Genomic DNA, 25,413 nt, shown 5'->3' with positions numbered 1-25,413 from the left:
ACACAACTCGAACACACCATAACGCTCCCGTCCTCTCGACTCTTGCCGTCCCGTCTTCTCAAGACCGACGTCAAGCCCGCTCTTTCTCCAAATTATCACCTCTGCCCTGCAAAGGAAGGCGAGCCCGCTCAAGTGCCAAATCGTCGGCCGTCAATGCAAGTAGCGCAGCCGTAAAGAACAAGACAGCCAGGCCGCAAGTCGCAGCAGCCCTTTCAATCCCCGTCGAACGCCTCGCAAAAAGCCACCAAAACAAACCAAAAGGGAACAAAAGGATGAATCAATCATTTCCGACTCCTGCCCCAAAGCGACCTTGCCCGCGCCCGGCCGGGGGTCTTGTCCTTCTCCTTCTCCTTCTCCTTGTCTTCTTTCTTCCCGCCTCCGTCCTTCGCAATCGACGATGCGATAGAGGATAGTGAAGCATCAACGTCCTTTTTAACCTTCTGTCCGGCGTCCTTGTCGTCCGCGGGGGAGGGCATGTATTTTTGTTTGTAGATCCTGCGTATCCCATTAGCAAACCACATCCCCACCCTTCACCAGAAAGTATAGTGATACATACCACGAATTCCCCGCCATCCCCATCCCCCCCTCCGCCGCCCGCCGATAAAGCCCGGCGGCCTTGCTCAAATCCTTCCGGACCCCGATCCCTTTCGCATGACAAAAACCCGCCTCTGCCAAGGCATCGACATCCCCCCAGCTGCCCGCGACTTCGTAACACTGCACCGCCAAAGGCCTGTCTTTGTCGCAGCCCCAGCCGTTCATATAACTTATCCCCAACTCGTAGATGGCGAGCGCGAACTGCGCTTTGCGCGTCTTCTTCTCCAGCACGTCGAGGCCGGGCAACAACGGGGTAGACGAGGATTCGAGGTCCGCGACCTGCAACCCCGAAGAGGAAATGGCGGCGCGCAGCCAGCGCACGCCTTCCGCCTGGTTCGGCCGCATGCCCCAGCCGTGGCGGCACGCGAGGGCGTAGAGCAGCATGCCCGTCGGACTGCCCTCGCGCGCGGCGATGCGGAGATGGTAGGTGGATTTGCTGAGTTCGCCTGCACTGTGAGTTTGGATTCCTATCTCGAGGTGTTCTTCGGCGGTCATTTCGGAGGAGGAGGGGGTGCGGGTGTGTGTCGAGACGCCCCCGGGACGGATGGTGCGATCGGTGGAGTCGGTGTTGGCGGTGCGGACGGAGGGGGTGGATTTGTGTACGGCGGTGGCTTTGGGTAGAGTGCGTGGTTCGGCGGAGCGGGAGCGTGTCGCGCTTGACGTTGCGCGGGTGCGGACGAGGCGTTCTTGGTGGGAGGGGAGGGTGCGTTCGGAGCCGGCTTGGGTGGAGGGGCGGAGGGGTGGGCGGGCGAGTGTGGGTGGCGGTTCTAGGATTTCGGATGAGGGTGAGGGTGAGGGCTCGGAGATGGGTGGTGTAAGCTCTGCCGGGGGAGGAGGAGCGAAGTGCTTGACAGGCGTTGTGTCGCGAGGTGATTGCTCCATCTGCGCTGGTTCCTCTGCCGGCGGCGTAGCAGCATCGTCCCAGGTAAACTGCTTCTGGATCCATGACTCCCTCGTCCCTCTTGAAGACCTCTCCACCTTCTTCCCCCGCGGCAGCGTAAACTTCGCATACGTATACGAAGTAGTCGGCCTCTCATCCCCGTTCTCATCAATAAACGCCCCCGGAATCTGAGGAGTCTGCCGTCCATCCTCCGCATCATCCCCTGAAGCCTGCCTCGAAGGCACACCAGAAGAAGGCTGCGTGCTCCCCGACATCTGCCTCAGCGGCATCTCGACCGACCGCTGCGTCTCAAAAGAGGACCGGCTGTCGTATGACGGCCTATGCTCCGGCTGCGGCCGCATACTACTACTGCTCAGCGGGCGCGAGAAGTTCATCCTCCGCTGCGATCCTGTCGCAGAAAACTCCGACGACATGCTAGGCGACCGCGGCAACGGCGGCATGTACGGCGAAAACGGCGACTGCGGTCTCGACATCCCACTGCTCCCCGAGAACTTCCGCGACGAAGAAACAGGATACGAGCTGTTCGTCGAGCCCTCCTCATCCCCACTATCCGGCGGCACAGAGCGTATACTCTGCATACTCCTCGGACTCTTCGGGTACGCCGGGCTCTTCGGCGGCGCCAAACTCCGCTGACTCCTCGTCGATCCGTTCGTCAGCGTCCTCGCCTGCGGCGCCGACTGGATCGAATCCACACTGCTCGTCAGGCTAGGTATATGCGTCGGCGTCGCCGCCTGCACATTGACCATCCTCCGATCCACGGGCTCCGGACTCATGGCGCGCGGAGCACCCAGGTTGAAGTACCCCTGCGTCTGCTGCGCTTTAGGAACCTGCTCCTGCGCATCGTAGAAAGGCGTAGCCTGCGCGTTAAAAAACGGCGTAGCACCCGTCTCCTCTTCCTCCTCAACCGACACCTCGCTGACCTGCGACATGCGACTCTCCTCCCTGCTCTCCCGTCCCGCATTGCCGAACATGGGATAATGGCTCATCGGCCTATCCTGCGCCTTGCCTCCTTGCACCACATTCCCCGTGTTCGTATTCCCCGTGGGACTCGTCTCCTCCGGCACATCCCCCAATTCCCCCTGCTCCCCAGGCGTCATCAATCCACGAAAATAATCCGGCCGACTGGCGAACTCCCTCGCAACGTCTGTAGCGGGTAATCTGCTAATGCGCCGGCCGTCTTCCGTGGGCATTTGAAAGCGCAGCTGCAGCTGGCGGGACTGGGCGGCGATGGCATCGAGGGGGGAGAGGGCGGGGGCTCGCTCGCCGGTTCGCGGGGAGGGGAGATCGAGGTGGAAGGGCGCTTTGGGGGGTAATGGGGGGTGGGAGAGGTCGTCGCTGGTGAGGGTGAGGTGGGTGGGTTTGCGTTTGGAGGCCATGGGTGTGGTCGTGGGTGGTGTTCATGCAGTGGTGTGATGTTTTCGTGGAGTCAATGGGTGTGGTTGCGTCCTTGAGTGAGATATCGCTGTTTGCTGATGTTTCTCCCCCTCCAACCGTCCAGTCCAATCAAGCAGCTGAACACCAATGTCCTCCTCGACAATAAATAACCCCCTCTTTCAACGAACGTATACCTCTCAAGATCAACACCGTCTCCAACACAGCAACCCTCCGTGGTCGTAGTCGTAGTCGTTGCAAAGCCTCCTCCAAACGTTGTACAGTAAAACGGTCTCCACCAAAACGCGCCTGCCCCAAGAATCCAAGAATACAAACCCAAAACCTCCAGGGGACAAGCGTCGCAGCTTCCGATTGGCCCTACCCAAATACAGGGGCCAGACGTTGCCAAGCCCCTTCTCTCACGAGCAATTGGATTTCTGCTGACAGTGCATTTTGACTGGTCGACGGCGATATTCGAATCAATTGCTGTATTCCGTTCGCCAGCGAATGGACTGTCCTATCCGTAACGTCTACGGCTTCGCTGATGGGCGCGGCCTGACGACAGCAGCTCGAGCCGAAGATTTACAGAGTGGGAATGAGGTGTTGGGTGCTGCTCGATATAGCTGCCACAACCCCCGGTCCTCCTCTAAACGCCCTGCTGCAGGGATCACCCTATCGCGATCGTCTCGAGATCGCGTGGAAGCCGGTGCCGGAGATTGGGGGGAAACTCGCCTGTTGTTGCCGTTCACGATGAACATTGGTGTATACAGTACAAGATAAATATCATTTGAGAGTGGGGATGGGGAGCACAGTCCGAACAGTCTCAATCGCTCCAGCCCGAAATGACAGCAGGCGAGCCGAGTTCAAGTACGTATATCTACACGAAAGTTTCCATCCATCGTTCCGGTATCGACGATTGAAGCCTCGAAGTCCCTTCCTTCATCCATGCCGCATGATAGTGAGCAATCTGAGCAGCGATTCGTGCCTTTCCCATATCCCTCCATTCCCGTTGCCATACCCATCATCCAGCCAAAATCGCACTTCCATGCCCTCGCTGAAACCCATGACCATCCCATCCCCGTCTCTGCGCCTGAGCCCTCATCTCCCGTCCCTACGCACCCCCCACAAAAGCCTCCCCGGGCAAATTCCCCTTAACATTCGCAAAAGCCTCCAACCCCTTCTGGAAATCCCACCCAACCTGCTCCAAACAGTCTTTCGCATACTGAATCGTCATATTCGTCTGCTTCTGCAGCTCCGCGACCATCTGCTCCGCCATCTCGATCGTGAGCCCCGCTGGTAATTGGGGGACCGCAGGGTCGGGAGTCGCGTCGGAAGTCCGTGCTGCTGTTGCGTTCGCGTTCCAGCCTTCGAAGTTGTCCGGGTCGTAAGACTGCGCTCCGCCGTAGGCGCGGAGAGTGAGGAGGTCGTTGACCACGCGGACGCCGGAGGGGCCGCCGGGGCCGATGATGAATGTCCGGTCGAAACTCCGCTTCTTCCCTGCTTGGCCGGTCGTGGCATCGAGTTCGTCGAATTCGCCGTGCACGGTGATCATGAAGCCGTCCACTCCCGATGCGCTCTGGCCGGTCGGATCTGGGACGCCAGGCTGGATGTGCGCTTCCACCATCCACTTGCGGGCCTCGGTCGCGAGATCTGGGTGCTTCGTCTTTGGTAGTGTTGCGAAGGCATCCGCCACCGCCTTCGGACCACGAAAGTGCCTGTTCTGCCGCGCCTGCGGCTGCGAAATCTTCTTAAGGTTCCTGCTGCTCTTGATATACTGGTCCCACTCCTGCTTCTCGGTCGCTTGTGTAGCTTCCGGGTCTCGTGGCGCTTGTGTGTTGACAGCAAACGAGAAATCGGACAGATTGTCGTAGTAGTGTGCCGCGAGTGCTGCGCGGTCGGTGTCGAAGCCGGCGAAGAAAGTGCGCACGAAGCCTTCGGCAATGCCACCTTCGTCCTGGAAGTTGGGTGTCCTGATCGGAAAGGGAAGGTCTGTGGGTGCCGCCTTTTGTGTAGCTTCCTCCTCGGTGCGAACTTGCACGTTGTTGAGAAAGCGAAGTGTGGGGTACCACTTGACCACCTCGGCGGGGTATTCTGGTTCGGCCTGCTCGAGTGGGTTGTTGGACAGGACGAGGTGCTGGAGCTGTGAGAACCTCTTACGCCAATTCTGTAGTGATGACAGGCCCTTGAAGTTGTTGCTGGACAGATCAAGGTTCTGGAGCTTCGGCAGGGTCTGCGAAAGGCTGGTGACGTCCGCAAGATCGATCAGGCCATTGTTGGCGAGAGAGACTCCGGTGACGGCGGCGTGACGCTCCGCCTCAGTGTCGAAGGAGAACTCGAGCACTCTCATTAGCGCCGGGAAGATCTTGCGTGTTGTGGAGTTCTTGTCGAAGACGTTGGCCTTGTTGAGCTCTTCGTCCTGGCCGAGTGCGCTGAGGTCCAGGACTTTCGTATCCGCGTTGTACCGCCGTTCAAGTACGCCTCGGAGCATCGCTTTGGTCTCCTCCGCCTGTGACTTCACCTCGACGCTCGAGTTCTTTGACCCTCCCAGTCGCTCGATGGTCACATTCGTCCCCGCCCACTCATACCCGTTCATGCGTATCAGGGCGCCCACATGCTCTGATGGCACACTGATGATTACCGCACTCCCCTCCTTGCGTGACTAGATACAAATTAGTTACTGACTCGGCATGCGATGCCGATCATTCCTTAAGCCATCACTAGCCATAAGCTTGAATCGCGGTCGTCGTTCTGAGATTGGCTGTAAACGAGGGCGGACCGGATGTGGCAGCGTGGAAGTGTATAGATCGGCGGGACTCGGCGAGGTATTGGCGACAACATACCTTCTTGACTTTCACGTCTCTTGTTCTGGAGCCCAGGCGGTGGCTGGCCTTCTTCTCGAGCCACCCAATGAGTGAGCTGACTCCGCCGTCTGCGTTTCCGGATGCCTTGCTCTTCTCCCAGCCTGTTATGCTGAGCTCGACCAGTCCTCCTCTTGAGTTTGTCGGCTTAGGCTCTCGCATGGAGACATCGCCCGCCGCAGCTTGCCGCAAGATTGCTCTGCGCGCGGTGCCGCTCAGCATGCCACCTCTTGCTTCGCCTCTCGAAGTCCGTGATGCCGGGTCTCTGCTGCTGCTCGGTGCTGATGAAGACTTTCCTATCCGCCCGCGGCCCTTCACCGCGATGTCCATCTTCAAATCCCCATCTCTGTCCGATCGTGCCCCGCCTCGTCGTCTCGATGCTGCCGGTCCGCGCGGTGCGTCTCGTGGGCTCTGGCTGCGCGCTGCCATGGTGGAGGCAGGCATGGTGATGGTAGGTAGTCGGTGAGTGAGGAGCAGGTGGTCGATGAGGAGGTGGTGGTGTTCGAGGGAGGTTCGGTGAAGTCGCGAAAGATTGGTGGGGTATTCGAGTGACGCCGGCGGTGGTTTGCTGGCGCTGGCGACGCAAGCGGTAATGACGGGTGTTTGCGGTGACGAGGTGTATCACCAGTTGTATGCTGTGTCGCAAGAGGAGGTCATGCGAAGAGGTCGGAAGGGTGTGATGTGCGATGGGTGAACAATGGCCGTGAGCTTCTATTGTCAAAGAGGCAGCCGCAAGGCCGCAGGTCTAGCGCGAACTTTATTCTATGGCTTGGCAGATTAGTCACGCTTCCTGCCTCAGTAAGTCCAGCAAGCAGATTCTCGACATCGTCCCCAGTGCTGAGGGAAGAGCACAAGACACAAGACATCCAGGATACATGTACATCGTCTAGACAATGCCATAGCTCTCGGTAACAATCTGTACGACGCCGTGACACGACGAGCGAGATGCTTGCTACAACGAAGACCATACAGCCACGTTTTGGATGGTTGAGACTCTATACATGGAGGGTGTATTCCTCAACCTTGTCTCATCCCAACTTCGTATTTCACAAACCGACATCCGTTGCGACCAGTCTTGCATGTGATGACCAGGCGGAGTTCACACGCAACTCCTCCGCAGTTTGCCCGCGGCCAAGGCAGGTGAGCAGCTCGCCGCTGGCCGGCTTGATAGGGCGGAGCAACATATATCTCATGATCGCTACGATATCGCTGCCTGTTCGCTGCTTCATATCTACTGCTGACTGTCCGAAGGTGAGAAAGACACATTAGCAAAAGACGATGTCGGTTGTAACGCTCGGCCACAAGGCGCCCAACCTTGATCCATCCACGCTCGAGACACTGACTTCAAAGGCCGGCATCAGAGTGAGAGAAGATCATGCTGGTGACTTTCTGAAAGTCCTAGGAGCGCTCGATGAGAGCTGCCAGGATGTGTTGGACGAAGAAGACTACACGCCTGAGCTTGACTTGTCAAAGTACCCTCGAACCGACGTACATCGGCCTGAGGATACCGACAAAGGTGGCTGGGCTATGAGGTGCAATGCATACGCTACGTCTCCAACAAACGACCTTCTCAAGGCCAAGATGGTGGCCTTGAAAGACAACATCGCCCTGGCCGGCATGAAATGCACCAACGGCACCGAAGCACTGGACTGGACGCCGGCCTACGACGCAACGATTGCCACTCGCATCATGGACGCAGGAGCTACCATCACCGGTAAAGCTGCCTGCGAGAGTGCCTGCTTCGAAGGTGTCAGCGATACCAGCTGTACCGGCAAGGTGCACAATCCGTATGCCGACAACTACAGCTGTGGAGGTAGCAGTAGCGGCAGTGGGAGGCTGGTGGCCACCGGCTCTGTCGACATGGCGATTGGATGTGACCAAGGTGGATCGATCAGGATTCCTTCCGCCATGTGTGGGATTGTAGGCCTCAAGCCGACATGGGGACTTGTGCCATACACGAGCATCATATCCTTGGAAGCCACGATCGATCATGCTGGCCCCATGGCGAGGTCGGTTCCAGACGTTGCGAGGCTTCTTCAAGCTATTGCTGGCAGTGATGGCATCGACGACCGGCAGCCGCATTTTCTGCCAGACGGCACGCTTGATTACATGGCCAAGCTGGACGGGTTTCTGAAGTCGAGCGACAGCAGCAAGCCTCTAAGTGGCACGAAGATCGGACTCCTCGAAGAGGGCTTCACAATCCCAGGCATGGATCCAAACATTTCCAACCTCTGCCATTCCGCTGTCGACAAGCTGAAGGACCTCGGAGCAGAAGTGACCTCCGTCTCCATCCCAGGCCACCTCAAAGCCGCCATCCTCTGGATGGTCAGCGTGCCCATCGCAGGCACAAGACAAGGCTTCTTCACCGATATGACCGGCCGCAAACAGCTGCACATGCTCGACCGCCAGCGTGCGTCGGGCGAGTCGATGACGCAGGACGCCTTTGACAAACTCGGTCCTGGCGCCCAGAACGCTTACATCAGATATTTGTATATGATGGACAAGTATGGGCCGATCATACATTCGAAATGCAGCAACTTGCTCAGGAAGGTCAACGTATGTGGTCAAATCCGCGGGGTGGCGGTTTCTCTCGCACGAAAAGCTGGACTGATTGGTGAGAGCAGGACGAGTACGACCAAGCCCTAGCATCGGTAGACGTCCTCGTGATGCCCACGTTGCCTTCGCCGCCCTGCCGGCTCTTCGACGACCCTCCGGCTCATGGCCCACTGGCACGCTTGTCAAGAAACGTCGGGCTCGTCGGCAACACTTCGCCCTTCAACAGTATAACGTTCTTCCAAATCGTTTCTTGGCTTCTTGACGCTGACGTACGAACAGGTACCGGACACCCAGCAATTACATTTCCCGTCGGCTTCGTCCCGGCCCACGATGACGAGAGCATCAGACTGCCGACTGGTCTGCAGGTTGTGGGTAAGAAGTTTGCAGACTCCGAGTGTATGAAGGTCGCCGCGGCTTTCGAGAGGGCGTACGATTGGAAGACGTTGTAGGCTAGATGGTGAGTGGGATGTAAGGACGGCGACCCAATCACGGCGATGTCCATTCGCATGAGGTAAGCTAAACCACGATACCGTGGATGAGGCTGAGGTCGTAGGGCTCTAAATTTTGAGTTTAATTACACCTAGCAAGCCTCTGCGGAGAGCATTCCGACACCGAAGCTGACAAAAAATATCTGGTCTGTCGTCAGTGCTCTTGGAAACAATGGAGGAACCATGGGTTTGCTGCGCGCCGTTGACGATGGGCAGAACTATCGTCTTGTTCTCGACTCCAGCGCAACAGCTTCGCCCGCAGTTTTGTCACCTTCTCCCCGTGTGCTTTGAATATAGTGAGTACATTCGCTTTTCGTTAAGATGCAAATAACACTCGGCAGATTAGGCAAGTCGGTCTGAAGCCACGCACCAAAAGGGCAAGAGCACGACCATTTCGACATCAACTAGATGCCGATCGACAGGCACAAACCCACCATCCCGGCTTCACTTCAGAGATCGACGATGATCTCCAAAAACCTTAGCTACCTTATTCTCACCCCTAAAACTCTTTCTCCCTCCATCGCCACAAACAGCATGGCCAGCACTCGAATATAGCAACAGATCGTGGACCAACCAGGCGATGCTCATTCCGCTCACCCAGCCCGTGGCATCAAACTCCGTCATATTAACACGCCAACTCCAGAAACGGTCCACTACTCTCGCTACCGTCCAACCCAAAGCACGACTACTCCTTTCCAAATCATGCCTGGCTGTGAACATTCCTGATCGCTCTCTTTCCCGGTTGGTCTATGTGTCGACGCTAGGATCGTGCAACTGCCGAATGCGGGCAGTGACTGTCTTCGCGGATACCAACCACGCCTTGGCCATGTGGAATGGTTCCGGCAAGAGCTAAAATAACGATCGTGAGCATGGTACGGCAACAATCGAGACGCATGGACGACGATCGATCTTGTAACCACCCCTGGGGCAAGTCTTGGACCAGACCCAGAACCACTCCTTGCTCTGTCGATGTTATATATCGGCCACCCTCTCCCTGTCCCCAACTGTTCCTCCAAGCGTAACTGTCTTGTCCTTCTCTACACTCTCTCCTGTTGTCTTGTTCTTACATTTCTTTCATAATGAAGACTTCCTTTGTTCTAGCAACGGCCGTTGGCCTTGCGTCCGCCTTCCCAGGCATGGCCGGCATCAACATGAAGGAGGAGGGCATGAAGATGCTCAAGGAGAGGCACGATGCCGAGCAGCAGGAGAAGCGACAGCTCGGCGACGTCCTCGACGGCGTGGGCGATCTCGTTGGCGGTCTGCTCGACGACGTCAAAGGTCTGCTTGGGTCCGTTGCATCCGCCGTCGACCCGGACAACAAGCGTCCTGAGCCGGGATATGAGTTCCAGGCCCCAAAGAAGGGCGACTCCCGTGGCCCCTGCCCGGCGTTGAACACGCTTGCCAACCACGGTTACCTGCCTCGCGATGGATACGTCAGCTTCGACCAGATCCTTGAGGCCACAGCGTACGTACACCATCCCTCATGTCGACGATGCCTGCTGACGTCTGTAGCCGCGGCTTCAACATGGGCGCCGACCTTGCCACGGTCCTCGGTGTCTTTACGACCCTCACCGACGCAAACATCACGGAGCAAAGCTGGTATCTGGGTTCTTCGCCGGAACACCTCGGTGGCCTGAACCGCCACGATACCGTGGAAGCTGACATTTCCCCGAACCGCGAGGACTACTACCTCGGCTGCGGCGACAACCACCACCTGTCGTCGCGCCTCTTCAAACAGAACGTCGCGCTCGCCGCTCAGAACCCCAGCAAGGAGTTCGACTTCGAGACCATGGGCAACCAATTCGCCATGAACGCCGACTTCAGCCTGAAGAACAACCCTTTCATCTATTACTTCCCCTTCCCATCCATCGTCAGCGTCGTCGCTTACAACTTCTACCCCCAATTCTTCTCCAATGGCACCTTCGGCGCCGGCGGCGTCGCCAACTACGAGTCCATCTCCTCCATCCTCGGCGCCAAGCTGAACAAGAAGACCGGCGAATTCCAATACGTGCCTGAAAGGTTCCCGGACAACTGGTACCGCCGCGCCACCCCCTACGGCGCCGTCCAGGCCCTCACCGAGGGCTTCACCGGCATTTACCCCTATGTTCGTCACAGCACCCCACCACCCGTCTTCCCACAACCAAGCTAACCCCACCAACCCAACAGAACCCGGTCCCCATGCCGATCCCCCAAATCGGCACCGACAACTTCTCCCCGCAAACCCTGCTCTGCGACATCTACAACGGCATCAACTCCATCACCCCGCTCGCGCTCGGCGGCGCCCTCGAACAGACGGGCGACACCATCTCCTGGGCCGTGCAGAAGCTGATCGACGTCGGTCTCGACGCCACCACGCTCGGCTGCCCGAAGAACAGCATCAGCCCCAACTTCAAGCTGTACCCGAACAAGAAGCAGAAGGGCGGGCCGTTGCGGTTGCCCCGGTCGCAGTACAGGTGGACGGGGAGTAACAAGTACAACCGGGTGTACTTTACGGAGGCGCCGACGCAGCCGATGTGTAAGCATGTGTCGAAGCCGTAAGGGGCGAGGGATGAGAGTGGAGAGCAGGGGAGTGTGTACATATACATGTAACTGAGAAAGTACATAATGTCTTGGGATCTGAAACATTAGACATACAAATGTCTGGCCCGCCCCCCTTTTTGAGATAGGAATGTCAGCCTACCCACTTTCGATTTGCAGATTTCACGGAGAAGCCCTGAGAGCACTGCAGCATGCTCCATTCGTAAGCCATTAAAATCGACGGTCAAGATGCATTAGCCTTCTGCGTTTTCTCCAAGACCATCACAAGAAAAAAGTCGCAGTTATAGATAGTCAGTCGGAAGTGTGTCTTCGGCTCGCTTGGAAGCGTTCAAGAAGGGTGTACATGTACCTAGGAGGTACCCTGCATCACCTGCCTGCTCGCCTCGTGGCCTCAACTGCCCTGCCTGCGAGCTACTACTGCCCTCCAGCTCCATCTGCAGCCCGGCATGAGGAGAGGACAGTGATGTCAGATTCCGATCACATGTCCCTCCCGTCCTGCATCCAGAAGTATAGCCGTGACCCAAAAAGCACCGAGAATAACTCCACGCGAGCTATCGGATAGCTGGGAAGAAGCAGAAGCAAGCTTCGTCATTTGCTTGCTCGTGCCTTGGCCCAGAAGCAGAAACGCGGGTGTCCCGCGCGCGGTGACGTGGAGGCAGCTCGAGGGATTGGGCACATGCATGTGCCCCTCCTTTGCTGTGAGATTGCGAAACACTATTTGATCCGCGGGTAGGCAGGTTGTAGTCTTCCTTGACTGATACTCGTACATACTATCTATTGGCAAGGCGTTGAAGAAAGAGCTGTATAAACAAGCACACATAGAACAGCACGTACTTGACCAACAAGAGACGGAAGCAGTAGCAATCATGTCGACAACAGGTATGAGTCCAATGCCTACACCTCCAACCCTCCCAAGTCCGACCGTTCGCTGACCCCTACCCTCTCCCCTACGCAGAAAACAATCCCGACGTCAACGTCTCCTCCAACCCCACCCACCAAGAAGGCATCGACCACATCACCGCCCACTCCTCTGCCGGCGGGGGCTCCGCACCCCCAGCCAGCAACCCGGGCTCCGACGACCCATCCGCAGGCATCGCCAAGGACAACGGCGGGGTGAGTGGTGCCGCTTTCGTTGGCAGTCCCGTCTCTTCTGAAAACAAAGGCTATGTTGCTGGCGCGGTGGAGATGGCGAGGAGTTATTTGCCCGCGAGTCTGGCGGGGATGAATTTGGGCGGCGGGGCGGGGAAGGATGCGGATGTGGCGCCGGCGGAGACGCTGGCGCCGGAGGGGGGTGAGAAGCAAGAGGACTCTGGTGTTGCGGGAGGCGCGGTAGCGGGTGCTGCGGCGGCTACGACGGCGGCTACGGCTGCGGTTGTCGGCGGCAGCACTACAAGCGGGGAGAGCGTGGAGCAAGCGAAGCAAGACAGCAGCAGCAGCAGCACGGCGCCGATTTATTCTCCTCTTGTCCCTTCTTCTGAGCCTGAGAGATCCGCGACCGAAACCAAAGACGAACCCATGGCTGACGCTGCGCCGCAAAAGGAGAACGCCGCTCCCGTTTCCGCTCCTGCTCCCACCGAGGAGAAGAAGGACGATGCCCCCGCCGAGAAAGAAGGCGGCGAGGAAGGCGGGCGGAAGGTCTCGCATGCGATGAAGGAGACTTGGCCGAAGGAGAATAGGGTACGCTATCATCGATGGACAGGAACTTGGAATGTCCAAGACAATCGCTGACCAGTCTGTCTATAGGATGCCATCCCCACCGCCGGCGGCGAGCAGCTCGGCAAGAAGCACTGGGGCGAGAGCGACACGATCCCCGATGCTGGAAAGAAGGAGGAGAAGGTTTCCAGCGCTGAGGGGCAGCCGGATGGTAAGTACCAACTCTTACCTTCAGACACTTTGGAAATGTCAGGTGGAGGGGTGGATTTGCTAACGCTGCCGCGCAGAGAAAACCCAAAGCAACACCGCCGCCAACACCGGCGGAGCCAAACCGCCCGTTTCGGGCGATGTGAGCGGCGACCACAGCGAGAAGGAGACGGGCGGGGAGAAGCCGAAGTTCGCGGACAAGATGAAGGAGAAGTTGCATATGGGGTCTAAGCAGTAGGGGATACCTGCCTGACAAAGGTGGTAAGATGGTACGGAGATGGAATGGCTGGACAGATTGCGCTTGTGTTTTTGACGATTTGACGAGATACCTGCTACGCACGAATGGAGATCTTGGTTCAACGTGCATTCAAATCATCTCAGAAACAAGAAGTAAGTGGTATAAAGCTGCAAAACCGAGTGGCGTATCTCCCAAACCTGATACCTGGCCCCATCACTCCTCCTGCTCAACCTTCTCCCACGTCAAACTCCCCGCACTACTCCCCATGCCCTCCTCTTCCCTCTCCTCCACCCCCCTCGCCCTCGACCGCCCTCCCATCATCCACCCCACCACCCCCTGCGGCACCCAATTCCCCACAACCTCATACGCCAAGCTCCCGCGCCCAACATACCACGTTCCCCTCCCCCGCCCCGGCCTCGCCACCAACGCATCAAACACCGCATCCTGCAGCTTCCGCACCGGCGTAGCTTTCACCCTCGAAACCGCCTGCCCTCCCGCCGCCTCGCGGCGCTGTTTTGCTGTTACGGCGGGGATATCGATGTTGCCCAACTTGAACTTGGAAACGCTCACGCCTTCCTCCAGCATTTCGGCGGAAAGCGTGGAGGTGAAGCCTTCGAGGGCGCCGTAGACTGTACTCTGCACCGCATGTCCGGGGAGTTTCAGCGCTGGCGTTACCGAGGGCGCGAGGAGCAGGATCTTCGCTTTCTGCGCGACCACGGCGGGGAGGAAGAGTTGCGCTGTAGCGATCGTGTTGAGGACTTTGGCGTTCAGCGCGTCGCTCCACTCCTCTGAGCCTACCTCCTCTATCCTCGCCGGCTCTGGGGAGGATGTAGACGGTACGACGACCAACCCGACAAACCGCAACAAATGCGCCTCCGCGCCCTCAAAAGCCCTATGTTCCCGCCCCAGCAGCTCCCCAAACCGCCGCATCTGCTGTCCAGCCCTCCCCGGATCCACGAGATCCAATTGCAACGGCAGTAAATCCGCTCTTGACTGGGAGCGGATATAGCGTTCATCTTCCGCCGTGTTGGCGACGACGTACACCACGTAACCGCGTCGTTCCAAGTCCAGATACAGCGCTGAAGTCAGCGGATCCGCCACCCCGCCTGCCACGACCACGACGTCCGTCCGAGCGCCACTGGGACTCTTCCTCGCCCTTCTCTTCCGCCTGCTACGCTGACTCCTCACGTACACCCAACCTCCAACACTCCCGGTGACGAGAAAAGCCAACACAGCAGCGCTAACCGCGCGATTCCGTGCGATCCATCGTTGCGCGACCTGTAGCGTAGTGGGAGGAGGGAGAGGGGCGGGCGAAGGGCGGGAGAGGGGCGTTTCGTGCGGGATCCATTCGCGGAGGTGGGAGGCGACGAGGTCAAAGTGGCGCTCGACGTCGTCGGCGATAGAGTCGAATTGTTTGCGGGCCTGGATAAAGAAGGCCGTTAGTAGGGCTGCTGGAGGGTGGAGAGGGGGGAACGGACAATGTCGAAGAGGTGTTGTGCGTCCGTCATGGTTGGGGAGGGTTGGGATAGAGATGTGATGTTGAATAGCTGTTGGTGTTAAGAGTAGCGGGTGGTGATGTTGGCTGATGCGTAAGGTGGCATACGACCCTGACTAATGGCGGCGGGGAAACACGATAGAATATGATTCCATATGAGTTTGAAACGTTTCCATACTATCCACAAAACCGAACGTAGACTAAATCGAACACCGCTGGCCAGGTGTGCTCCCATCCACCACGTCCCATCGTCCGTATGCCACCCTAAACACAAACCCTCCCAAGCACCCGTGCCATGAACCTATCGCTCAAATCACAACCATCAACTCCCCCCTCTTCACCCGATCATCCTCCAGCGACGGATAATAAGGCACCATCGCATCCGCACTCTGCACATACGCATCGTTGTACAGCCTCCAGTAAGGCGTCCTTACCTTTCTCGCAGGATGGAACAGCCCAGCCCAGACATAGTTCATCACCACGCCGGTGCCGACAGCCAAGCGGACGGCATCTATGGCTTCGATGACTCGATCGATGACGTGCGGGGAGGTTTCGAAAAGGTTCGGGTAGAGGAGGTTGAGCAGATGGAGCATGGCGTCTTCGCAGCCCAGGCCGACTACACCGAGAGCGACGTGCTTGACGACGGAAGCGGCGGTCTGGCGATGTACTTGGTCGCGATCGACGAGCGCGTCTTCGAGGAGGGGTGTGACGGCGTAGACGTAGTCTTTGGCCATCTCACCGATGTACTCGAAGAGGAAAGAGAGCGATTTGAGCACGCCGTTCTGAACGTTGAGCTCTGGTACGCGATACTCGTTCATGAGCGCAGGCAGGACAGTGAACGGCGCACAAGTCTCGGCCACGATACCGATGGCGACGGCAGTGCAAACACGGCTCTGACGCTCTTGCACACGTAGATTGTTGAGTAGCGTTGCAAGGACGTCCTGAGGACCGATGGCCTTTGCGATGAAGCCGAAAGTGTTGTTGGCGGCGCGGCGGATACCCTTCTTGTGTGCTTTCAGCATGTCCAGGAGTTCGAAGCAGATACGCATCCATTCGCGCGCGTTGACGCTCTCGGGGCCGCGGTCAGCGATACGGCCGACTAGGTCAATAGTGTTTTCCTGGACCTTTTCGTGTCGGTTGCGAAGGATGGGAGTCAGGCGTGGGAGGAGGTCACGAATCGGCGGCTGCATGCTAGAAATGCCGACAACCGTGACGATGCTCCTCATGGCGCCTAGGATCGATCCCAGCACTTCGGGGTACTCTTCACCCAGGTACTCGTAGAGGACAGTGCCCAGCTTGCCCATCAGGCCGTCTTCGCCGCACTGCTTCATGACGATAGCAATCCGAGTGACGAGGTCGGCGGCCTGTTGGCGGACAGTAGCGGACTTGTTGTTGAGGCGCCAGAGTATGGTGGAAACAATCTGCGGCAGGTAAGGCTTGCACCTCGTGCCCAGGGCATTGACGACGGTCCCGAATCCGTTCAGCAGAACGATGTCCTCAACACTCTGCTCCTGGAAAGCGTGCAAGATGCCATCCACAAGTCTCTCCTCCAGGCGCTCGTTGATGTCGGCAGCACCCATAGCAGAGATGACTTTCTCAATAGTCTCCACCGTCATCTTCCGGTAGGCTTCGCTCTCGTCCTTCAGATTGTTCACGATCCTCTCCACGATTTCACCTACGCCCACCTTATTGCCAAGGTCAACCGTGGTCTCAACAACCTGCTTGTAGTTCCTCTTGTCCAAAGCCATCCTGCGCACCCAGAAGCTCTTGAAGAAGTCCGGTAGCACAGTCTCCTTGAGATAAGCGCTCGTAACGCCACTCGTGCCGGAGCACTGGCTGATGACCTTGAGCACGACCTTCTTCATCTCTTCGTCGGGGCTCTGGAACTCGCGCAGTAGCACCTCCATGATCTGGGAGGTGAAGTAATTGCTGTACTCCTCGTCCATGAGCGGGATGATGTAGCCAACGGCTTTGAGGAACCCGGCCAAACCTTTACCACGCTGCTTGCGTGCACCAGTCCAGAGGGAGTGAAGGATCGGGTCGAAGCTCTCAATACCGAATGGGTTCGACGCTTCTGCTAATGCTGCAAGAGCGAGCGAAGTGACTGTCCGCACCTTCATCTGCTCATCGTTCAGGTTGTCGCCTATGCAGTCGACGAGACCCTTGAGATGCGGGAGTACAGCACATCCCATAAGAATAGGGATTTGTTGAATGATTTTCACACCAGTATGTCGAGCTTGCCACGACTTCTTCGACTTGCAAACAGCCTTGAGGAATGGGAGTAGAGTCGGAATGCCGAGTGCTGAAGCGACGACGGCGAAAGCGCGAGCAGTAGTGTTCCTCACGTACTCATCTTGGTGATCGATATCTGGTCGCATGGTAGAGATCATGTGCGCCAGACCGGCAGCTTTTGACAGATTGGAGATAATTTCGCGGCCTTCCACACGAGCATAGTAGTCCTGGTCGATGAGCAGTGGCTCGATGACAACCAGGATCTTATGGACGTACGGTCGGACCAGGTCGTCAAGCTTGTACAGGACACGGTCAATAACCTTGACAAGGAGATGGCGTTCTTGGTCCTCCAGTGACTTTTCCATAAGAAGGGGTAGGATTTGGTCGAACAATGGTCCTGCACCGAACACACGAGCGTTGTCCGTGATGTGGCGGAGAGCAGTCTTACGCATTGGAGGAGTGCCGTTCTTGACTTTGAGCAACAGGCGCATGATCTTCCGCTCCTTGAGTTCGTCGACGCTCATCTCGTTCTCATCGGCGTTGTCAACAAGCTTGCCAAAATAGGCCATGTCCTCTGCCTTGAAGAACTGGAGATCACCAACACCAGGGATGTCAGACGGCAGCTGCTTGCCCATCTGGCGCGCATCGACTGGCTCTTGCATCATGAAGCCGCCAGTGTTTACTGGTGTCTGAGGTGGTGCTAATCGTTTGGCCGGTGCCCGAAGTGGCTCGTATCCGGGGGGAGGGTCGAGAATCTTGTAGCCCTCAGAGGGGAGCATCTCATTGAGCTCTTCGTCTGAAAGGGGTGCATTGCGACTCGAGACATCAGTGCCGAACGTCATGACTCCAGGAGCAGGCGTTGCTGCCCCGTTGACCCCGCCGTTTGGTGCTGCACTATCTTGCGTGGACACCATGTCCCATTTCGAACGCTTCGTAGGAGCGGCAGGTGCGCTAACAGGCTCAGGCTCGACATTCCATCTTGACTTCTTAAGTGGGCCTTCGCCGTCTGCGGCATGTCCATTGGTGTCCGCTTCTCCGTTGACAGCTGCATCGCCGTTGGCTTCGGAACCATCCACCGTCTTCGCTGTATCCCATCTCCGCTTCTTTGCTCGGGGTTTGGGCGCTTCGACAGCTTTGGTACCATTCGCTCCGTTCTCGCCTGAATCATCCTTTAGCGTAGCTTGATGCTCGACGCCATCCATCTCGTCATCGTCACCCTTCGCTATCGCTTCCTTCTTCTTGTCTTCGAGTAACCTCTGCACACGCTCTTCTTCTCTCTCAATTTCCCGCTCCGCCATGACCTCTCGATAGCTTCTGTCCTCGCCACGCCCGGGGCTCAGCTCGCGCTTGAACCGCCTCTTCTGATAGTCAGTCTCACGGTTCGCAATCTGGGCCTGCTTCTCTCGGCTGTCGAGGATATCATCCTCAGCAGTCCCGCCCTGCGCCCATTCATTGATCTGTGCCGAGGTTGCCGTATACTGCCCGACCAATGTCCGCCCGCCGCCGCCGCCTTCGCCGTCCATGTCCATGTCCTCATCTTCGTCGTCTGCCGCGGGGATGGAGGAGTGGTAGCCAGCGTACTTATCCTTTGATTCGTCACCGTATAGTTCCTTGTCGAAGTTCTCGCTCAGCGAGACCTTGTCGGAGTTAGTGCGCTGACTGGATGGGTCGAAGCCTTTGCCGCCTGTCTTGCCTGTTGCGTTGCGCTCCGCCTGGGCCTGGCGCACGCGCTCAAAGTCGGCTGCGAGGTCGTTGTCAGCATCGAGGGGTATATGGAGTGAGTGAGGGGCGCCTTTACCATCAGACATTGCGGCGGTCCGACGCCTTGCGCTTTGCAAAGGTTAGATACCAACCCCTAATGTAGCAGGTCTGATGAAGTTACCGTGTTCGAGTGAGGTATGATGCGGGTGTTGTTGGTTGCTGGACTCAAGGTGGTGTCGACTTCGAAGCTCGAAGAATTGCTCTGTGAAGCGGCCTTGAGCGAGGGAGACACGACTTTTGCGCTCATGACAAAATTCATCACGTTCCTCAAGAACCCGACCTATCTAGTGTGCATCGTTCTGATCCCAATAATAAAAACAATCTCAAAGCTTGGTTAGCCTGAAGTGTCTCCAAAGACCACGATGCAGGTCGCCGAGATCTTGTCCGACCTGATGTCCTTGCAAGTCTGCGTAAGTCAGAAACATCCTCAACCAGCAGACGCAGCGCTCATCTTCTACAGGATCCAAATGCAGCACTGGTATTGGTCTCTGCGAGACCGGAGGGCACCATCAAAGACGAGCAAAAGCGTAGCGAAGGAGGAGCTCAGGATGATCCGGATCTAAAGCGAGCAAAAGACCTCCTTCATCTCCACTCCACTGTCAAGCTGGCACATCAAGATGGCACCGATCGGGAGCTTAACGAAGCGCGTGAGGCCGTCGAGAAAGTGTTGCGGGCGCTGTGATGCTAATGCTGATTTCGTGGCTTCCACCAAGCGTTGCGCGAAGGTCCAGCATGGCGACTGGCAGGAGCAGGATGGAAGTCATTCTCTCAAGGCTGGTTTTCACCTTCGTGTTGCACTCTGGATTTGCATACGAGCAACGACCATCTATATTGCCCACAGCATCCATGGATGAACCTGATTACATCGATACATCAGCGATAGACGAGAACATCGACCCGGATGGCCTCCACGACGGTCTTGTCCGGAGGACGGGCGGGTTGTGGCATGGATATGAGGATCTGATCGGAGCGGAAATTGACGCGAACAATGCGAACCAAGCTTTGCTACCAGAAGAATCAGAAGAAGACCCCAGCTCGACCAGATGGTGGATCGCGTCTGGTCGCGACCGGACCCCAAAGCACCTCAAGAAGCCAGGTCCAAGCCGACTCCCACTCAGTTGGAGTCGACCTCTTAGACCTGTCACCGAGTGCAGTGGAACAATCGACCGTGGAAACGAATATCGCGCTTGCGATCAGCCCCTGAACCAGTATCGGCGGATCTGCAACTCTCCCAGCTGCGGCAGAGCGTTCTGCTTCTCATGCGCAGGACAGCAACCAGGTGCTGGTCCAGACACATCCGACCCATGTCCTTACTGCAAGCTGAGAGGCCTGTCGCTATTCGCCGAGCAACACGACACAAAAAGATCCGACGGAATTATCGTGCAAGACCCAGAGATGATACGACTCGCCGAAGAGCAACACGACCTAGATATACATCACTTCCTTGCGGACACTCGTGCAGACGACGACTGGTCCAAATTCTGTGCTCGGCATATTCCCCAGGTGCCTGCAGACTGGCTGACTCGGCGTCACATGGGTCGTGAAGCAGTTCAGAATCACCAACAAGACTTTTGGTCGCGGCTTCAGCTGGCAGAGACTTGGGCTAGGATGTGGGAGCTGGAGAGAATGCCGAGGCCTGATCGGGTCATGAGGTAGCTGTGATGATTGGGCCCGGGCCGCGCTCTTGCGGGAGACATTCTTGCCAATGCAGTGAGCTGTGCTGTATGCTACATGAGCTTTCCTGAGTTGGGTGGACGGTTGGGTCAGGATGGGCAACGGATCGCATTCGTCCTCCGCATGGATCGAGCAAAGGAGCGAGCTTGGTGGATCAAACAGTGTGTCTTGTTGTCAGACGGCATGCAGTCTTCCGTTCTTGATACGACTGTCAATCAATTTCCACTAACCTTGCTGCTTCCTTCCTCAGTGATACCGAAGCATGGAAATGACGGCTGTCACAGCTGTCGGTATCTTGATCGACGTTTAATCATTTAACACAAGGTTCGGTCCGGTTCCCGAACCAAGCCGCTGGAAACAGTCGATCTCTCAGCCTCAAGCTCGTCCTTGATCGCATCTTCAAGGTCTGGCATCTACACTGACCACACCTCTCTTTGGATCCAAAACAATACGTGGATCTTTACGAACTAGTCGCCCCCTACGCACCAGACCAGGCCAGCAGCGTCAGGGTCTGGCACGCAAGAGATGAGCTCCAGTCGATCAAGATGAGGAAATGGACAAAACCAAATGGCCCGCCATAACTGGCTTAATACTCGGGACAGTATGGCTCTCGCAAACCGTTCCGACCACCTTTGCTTTCGACAAACCACTCCTCACGTCTACGGTCACTCTATTCAGCTTAGCGCTTGCGACACATGCGCTCAGTCGGTTACTCAGACGATGGCGGGATGGCTCTGGTCTGAGCAACAAGGACTTCCAGCAAGAAGAGGTGGTGCCATTGGACGATCTTGGGGATAGTAATGGCCACATCGAGCCGTCAAGCGGTCGTTCGGAGCCTCCCACGAAGCGTCAACCCCTCTTCGCACTACAACGGCTCCAGCTACACCACGTTCTGATCGCAGCGATCGTTCTCCGCGTCGAGATTCTGCACGTTGTGCTCAGGAACACCCAATGCACTGCACTGACGTGGGAACCACTGATCCCATTCGTCTTCGCATGCTGGGATTATTGGTCGACTGACCGCACTCAGAAGCTTCCAAACTATGAGGAGCGTCCCGATGCGAATGTCTACGAGGCATTGGAGCAGCGCGCCATACGGTCGAGGCTGCGCTACGTAGCAAGCGTAGGGCTGATGAGCTTTGGGAGTTTGGCTGCGATAGCCTCGACGAGAGGGCCTCGATCGACCTTTATATGTGCGGCGACGTTGCATAATAGCTGGTTCATCCCGTTTCTGCAGTGGTGTGGTACGGCCGCCGATGTAGCTGTCGCGTCTTGTGTCACGCATTTGCTACAGGATGGTGCGCGTGACGAGGGATCTGGGCCAGCTTCGGATCTACTCGCTAGGGTCAGATCTTTGAGGTCATCGGTCGTGGTGAGCTCGAGCACTCTATGCACCCTGTATATATCTCCTACTGACAGAGGTAACGCAATTAGCGAGCAGCGCAGATCTCTACGGCATGGTCCATCCTTCTGTTCGTCGTCTATCTCATTGCCGCAGCAAAACCGCAGGAACGGTGGCGCATGCTTGAGCTCCCTGGGCACTATATCTGGAGTCTCGTGAAACTCGACATTCTCTTCTGTGTAACTATATTATGTGCACTATTGTCTGTAAGTGTTGTCGATTTCAGAGCGTCCCGTGAGCTCACGCTGACTCGATCTGCCTTCGAAGATACCACAACTTGGGATTCTGTCTGTCACCATACTTTGCACTTTCGTGTCTATATGTACCATTACGACGTCTACGGCCTTGAACCACCTGCACGTATATCCGCCCACACACCACAACACCAGCCTAACCTCACTATGCATCACCATGCTCGCCTTTACAGTATACTTCCACATCTCAACATCCGAGCATCGGAGTTTCAGCAACGAGCGCACGTCCAACCGTGCCGTCCTATTTACCGAGTCCATCCCAGGGTGGTTCTACTTGATCTTTGTGGTCTTCTTCCTCTTTCGAGGCATCATATGGGCATCCTCCAGTGGCAACAATGTGGGCTACCACCCAATCGATATGCTCATCTACGACGCCCAGTCTCAATATGACGCCTACCTCCGCGACGCGGCTGCCGGCACGACTCTTGATCAGGCGGTGGAGAACTACCGCAAGCGCTATTCCAGATATCCGCCCCCTGGCTTTGATCACTGGTATAGATACGCTACGGAGCGGGACACAGTCATCATCGACAGCTACGACAGCATCCACCGCGACTTGGTGCCGTTCTGGTCGCTCTCGCCAGAAGAAGTACGGTACAGGACGAAACAGCTCTTGCAGAACCCGTGGCACAACGCAACTGGCATCAGTGTCCGAGATGGCAAGGCTGCTACCAGTACCCGGGTCGTCGACGACCATTGGTCAACGATGAGCAGCTTAGTTGACATGATTAGCGCGTTCTCCGAGTGGCTACCGGATATGGATCTGGCTTTCAACATCAACAATGAGGGCAGGATTGCTGTGCCATGGGAAACTCAAGCACGAAAGCCGCAAAAGGCAGAGGCTGCCGGCGAAGTCTCCGCTCCACGACCCCAGTTTAGCACCAACCGAGCGGCGCAATGGGAGCCACTCCCAAACTACAACACTGAAGAGCAAAAGATGCAAGACCTGGGCTGGCAATCCATATTCCATTCTCACGGCAGCGCACACTGCCCGCCTGGCTCTCCGGCGCGCGAACAACGCAACTGGGATCGTGGCAGCCTCTGTAGCAGTTGTGCTGCGCCGCATTCCATGGGACTCTTTCCCGCGAACTGGACCGAGCTGTCCGACGTATGCCACCAGCCAGACTTGGCTGAGCTGCACGGCTTCTACAACTCACCCTCAGCCTTCAGGACGAGCTACGAGCTCCTGCCGCTCTTTTCGCAGTCGAAGGCTCCTGGCTTCGACGACATTCTTTAGTAAGCAGATATTCAATCTCTAACATCAGCTGAGAGTTTTGCTAATGAAGACTCCTCATGTGTGATAGCCCCAGCGCCTGGAACTGGGCTTCGAAAGCCAAGTACGCCCCTACCCCCGAGTACCCAGACATCCCCTTCATCAACAAGAACTCCTCGCTCTTCTGGCGTGGCGGCACAACCGAAGGCATGTCCCCGGACACGGGCCAATGGAAAGGCCACTCCCGTCAGCGCTTCGTCCACACCCTCAGCGACATCAACGTCGGTTCTGCCACCGCCGACATTCCTCTCCCATACGAATACCGGATCTCGCCCGACCAAAAGGAAGAACAACAACCGGTCATCAAGACCCGCTATGAGTACACGCCTGTGCCGATATCCACGCTCACGGATCTGGTCCCGGTAGACGTCGGTTTCACCAGTTTCACCAGGTGCTGGGACATGGACTGCCCTGATCAAATAGCCGAGTTCCACCGCCGTGAACCGGTAGACTTCCAAGCCCACTGGCAGTACAAATATCTCATCGACCTCGACGGAGCAGGCTTCTCCGACCGCTTCATACCCTTCATGCATTCGCGCAGTTTGCCCTTCAAAGCCGCTCTGTTCCGAGAATGGTGGGATGATCGCCTAATCGCTTGGAAGCATTTCGTTCCGCTCGACTTGAGGGGACATGGTGTTTGGGGGACGCTGGTGTACTTTGCTGGTCTAAAAGGAGTACTGGGCGAGAAAGAGGTGGAACTTGAGGCACATGAGGCCATGGGGGAGAGGATTGCGGAGGGTGGGAAAGAGTGGGCGCAGAAGGTGTTGAAGAAGGAGGATATGGAGGTTTATTTCTTCAGGCTGTTGTTGGAGTGGGGACGGGTTACAGATGACAGAAGAGGGGAAATTGGGTATGGGAGTGATTGACGGCTCTGTTCTAGGAACGACGGCTCCAGTTGGCATGATTTCATGCCCATTTCGATCTTGCCGGACTGCTACTCGCGGCCGGTCTCAACTCCATTTGCTTCTCACCACTACCGCTGCTATACCACATTAGCTAATCGAGATCAACGACAACCACACGCGACAAGCTTACCATACTCTAAGCACCCAGCATGCAAGTCCCGCCCGCCGGGTCAATATGGCAGCTCGCCTCCTGACCCGGGTTCTCGTTCGCGAACTTGAACTCACCCGTGTCGAAGTTCATTGACACGGCTGCACTCCCGCATACCTCCTTGGACTTGACACCGTTGCAGCTTCCGCACCCATCCTGGAGCCCGAGCAGGTTGGAACAGAAGGGCTCGCTGGTGCCGCTGCAGCCGTTGACGTTCTCGAGGATGGCGTAGCAGCGGTCTTGGCTTGGGTTTGCGTCGTTCGCCGTCGCTTGGAGTGTGACTTTGCCGGCAAGGGCTGGCGCGGCGAGGCCGAGGAGGCCGGTTGCGAGCAGAGACAAGTGCATCGTGGTTTTTGGTTGTTGTATCGACTGAAGGTATTGGGTGGTCGTGAAAATCTGAATTATGTTGAGAGTACTGACTTGTAAAATCTAGATGGATGTTAAGTTTAATTGCTGATGCAGCCTCTTGTCGCTGGAATATATATATCTGTTGCAGACGGGACATCCTGACTTGGGTGTCGGTAACACTTCCGCCGCAGACTCGATCACCAGATACCTACCTACATCTCCATGGCATACAGCATGATGTCAAGTCCGACCATCCCAAAAGTCGATCGACCCTCAATGCAACGTCGGCTGATGGATGCTCATATCATCCATGCTCTGGAGGTGAGTACATATGAGGCTCAAAAGGCTCTCACGGCAAGACATGCTTGGCCCTTCCTTCGGGGCTTGGCAAAGTGGGAAAGTGTCGATGCACCATCATCATACAGGAAAGCCGCCAGCTACGCCTGACACCGTCGGTATCCAACCCCACAGTCCACAACCCATCCGGCAGGATCGATTGACTGGTTCTCCAGAGTAA

The 25,413-nt window shown here is 56.9% G+C and overlaps 10 protein-coding genes across 10 annotated transcripts; 6 read left to right on the top strand and 4 right to left on the bottom strand.

Annotated features, from left to right (window-relative positions):
* Window positions 1–281: 281 nt before the first annotated feature.
* On the bottom strand, window positions 282–2,871 carry LTR77_003900 (uncharacterized protein; the record flags this gene model as incomplete). Its single annotated transcript, XM_064801155.1, has 2 exons — window positions 282–495; window positions 557–2,871. 2 exons carry the CDS (start codon window positions 2,869–2,871, stop codon window positions 282–284), a joined length of 2,529 nt encoding a protein of 842 aa, XP_064661106.1.
* Window positions 2,872–3,977: 1,106 nt separating this feature from the next.
* On the bottom strand, window positions 3,978–6,168 carry MEX67 (nuclear mRNA export, poly(A)+RNA binding protein; the record flags this gene model as incomplete). The annotated part of the gene is made up of 2 exons (XM_064801154.1): window positions 3,978–5,525; window positions 5,707–6,168. 2 exons carry the CDS (start codon window positions 6,166–6,168, stop codon window positions 3,978–3,980), a joined length of 2,010 nt encoding a protein of 669 aa, XP_064661105.1.
* Window positions 6,169–7,002: 834 nt separating this feature from the next.
* LTR77_003898 (uncharacterized protein) lies at window positions 7,003–8,729 on the top strand (the record flags this gene model as incomplete). The annotated part of the gene is made up of 2 exons (XM_064801153.1): window positions 7,003–8,280; window positions 8,349–8,729. The coding sequence occupies 2 exons, from the start codon at window positions 7,003–7,005 to the stop codon at window positions 8,727–8,729; spliced, it is 1,659 nt and encodes a 552-aa protein (XP_064661104.1).
* Window positions 8,730–9,847: 1,118 nt separating this feature from the next.
* On the top strand, window positions 9,848–11,306 carry LTR77_003897 (uncharacterized protein; the record flags this gene model as incomplete). The annotated part of the gene is made up of 3 exons (XM_064801152.1): window positions 9,848–10,233; window positions 10,281–10,872; window positions 10,935–11,306. The coding sequence occupies 3 exons, from the start codon at window positions 9,848–9,850 to the stop codon at window positions 11,304–11,306; spliced, it is 1,350 nt and encodes a 449-aa protein (XP_064661103.1).
* Window positions 11,307–12,172: 866 nt separating this feature from the next.
* On the top strand, window positions 12,173–13,404 carry LTR77_003896 (uncharacterized protein; the record flags this gene model as incomplete). The annotated part of the gene is made up of 4 exons (XM_064801151.1): window positions 12,173–12,185; window positions 12,262–12,983; window positions 13,050–13,170; window positions 13,247–13,404. The coding sequence occupies 4 exons, from the start codon at window positions 12,173–12,175 to the stop codon at window positions 13,402–13,404; spliced, it is 1,014 nt and encodes a 337-aa protein (XP_064661102.1).
* Window positions 13,405–13,617: 213 nt separating this feature from the next.
* On the bottom strand, window positions 13,618–18,939 carry prp10 (U2 snRNP component prp10; the record flags this gene model as incomplete). The annotated part of the gene is made up of 2 exons (XM_064801150.1): window positions 13,618–14,826; window positions 15,334–18,939. 2 exons carry the CDS (start codon window positions 18,937–18,939, stop codon window positions 13,618–13,620), a joined length of 4,815 nt encoding a protein of 1,604 aa, XP_064661101.1.
* Window positions 18,940–19,254: 315 nt separating this feature from the next.
* On the top strand, window positions 19,255–19,574 carry LTR77_003894 (uncharacterized protein; the record flags this gene model as incomplete). The annotated part of the gene is made up of 2 exons (XM_064801149.1): window positions 19,255–19,302; window positions 19,353–19,574. 2 exons carry the CDS (start codon window positions 19,255–19,257, stop codon window positions 19,572–19,574), a joined length of 270 nt encoding a protein of 89 aa, XP_064661100.1.
* A 2,805-nt stretch (window positions 19,575–22,379) lies between these two features.
* LTR77_003893 (uncharacterized protein) lies at window positions 22,380–23,459 on the top strand (the record flags this gene model as incomplete). Its single annotated transcript, XM_064801148.1, has 1 exon — window positions 22,380–23,459. The coding sequence occupies one exon, from the start codon at window positions 22,380–22,382 to the stop codon at window positions 23,457–23,459; it is 1,080 nt and encodes a 359-aa protein (XP_064661099.1).
* Window positions 23,460–23,515: 56 nt separating this feature from the next.
* On the top strand, window positions 23,516–24,361 carry LTR77_003892 (uncharacterized protein; the record flags this gene model as incomplete). Its single annotated transcript, XM_064801147.1, has 1 exon — window positions 23,516–24,361. One exon carries the CDS (start codon window positions 23,516–23,518, stop codon window positions 24,359–24,361), a length of 846 nt encoding a protein of 281 aa, XP_064661098.1.
* Window positions 24,362–24,536: 175 nt separating this feature from the next.
* Window positions 24,537–24,893, bottom strand: LTR77_003891 (uncharacterized protein; the record flags this gene model as incomplete). Its single annotated transcript, XM_064801146.1, has 1 exon — window positions 24,537–24,893. The coding sequence occupies one exon, from the start codon at window positions 24,891–24,893 to the stop codon at window positions 24,537–24,539; it is 357 nt and encodes a 118-aa protein (XP_064661097.1).
* Between the last annotated feature and the right edge of the window lie 520 nt (window positions 24,894–25,413).

Source organism: Saxophila tyrrhenica (assembly GCF_035928015.1).
Source record: "Saxophila tyrrhenica strain CCFEE 5935 chromosome Unknown scaffold_5, whole genome shotgun sequence".
NCBI classification, from domain to species: domain Eukaryota; kingdom Fungi; phylum Ascomycota; class Dothideomycetes; order Mycosphaerellales; family Extremaceae; genus Saxophila; species Saxophila tyrrhenica.
Note: the sequence above shows the minus strand (reverse complement) of the source record. Positions and strands in the feature narration are given on the sequence as shown.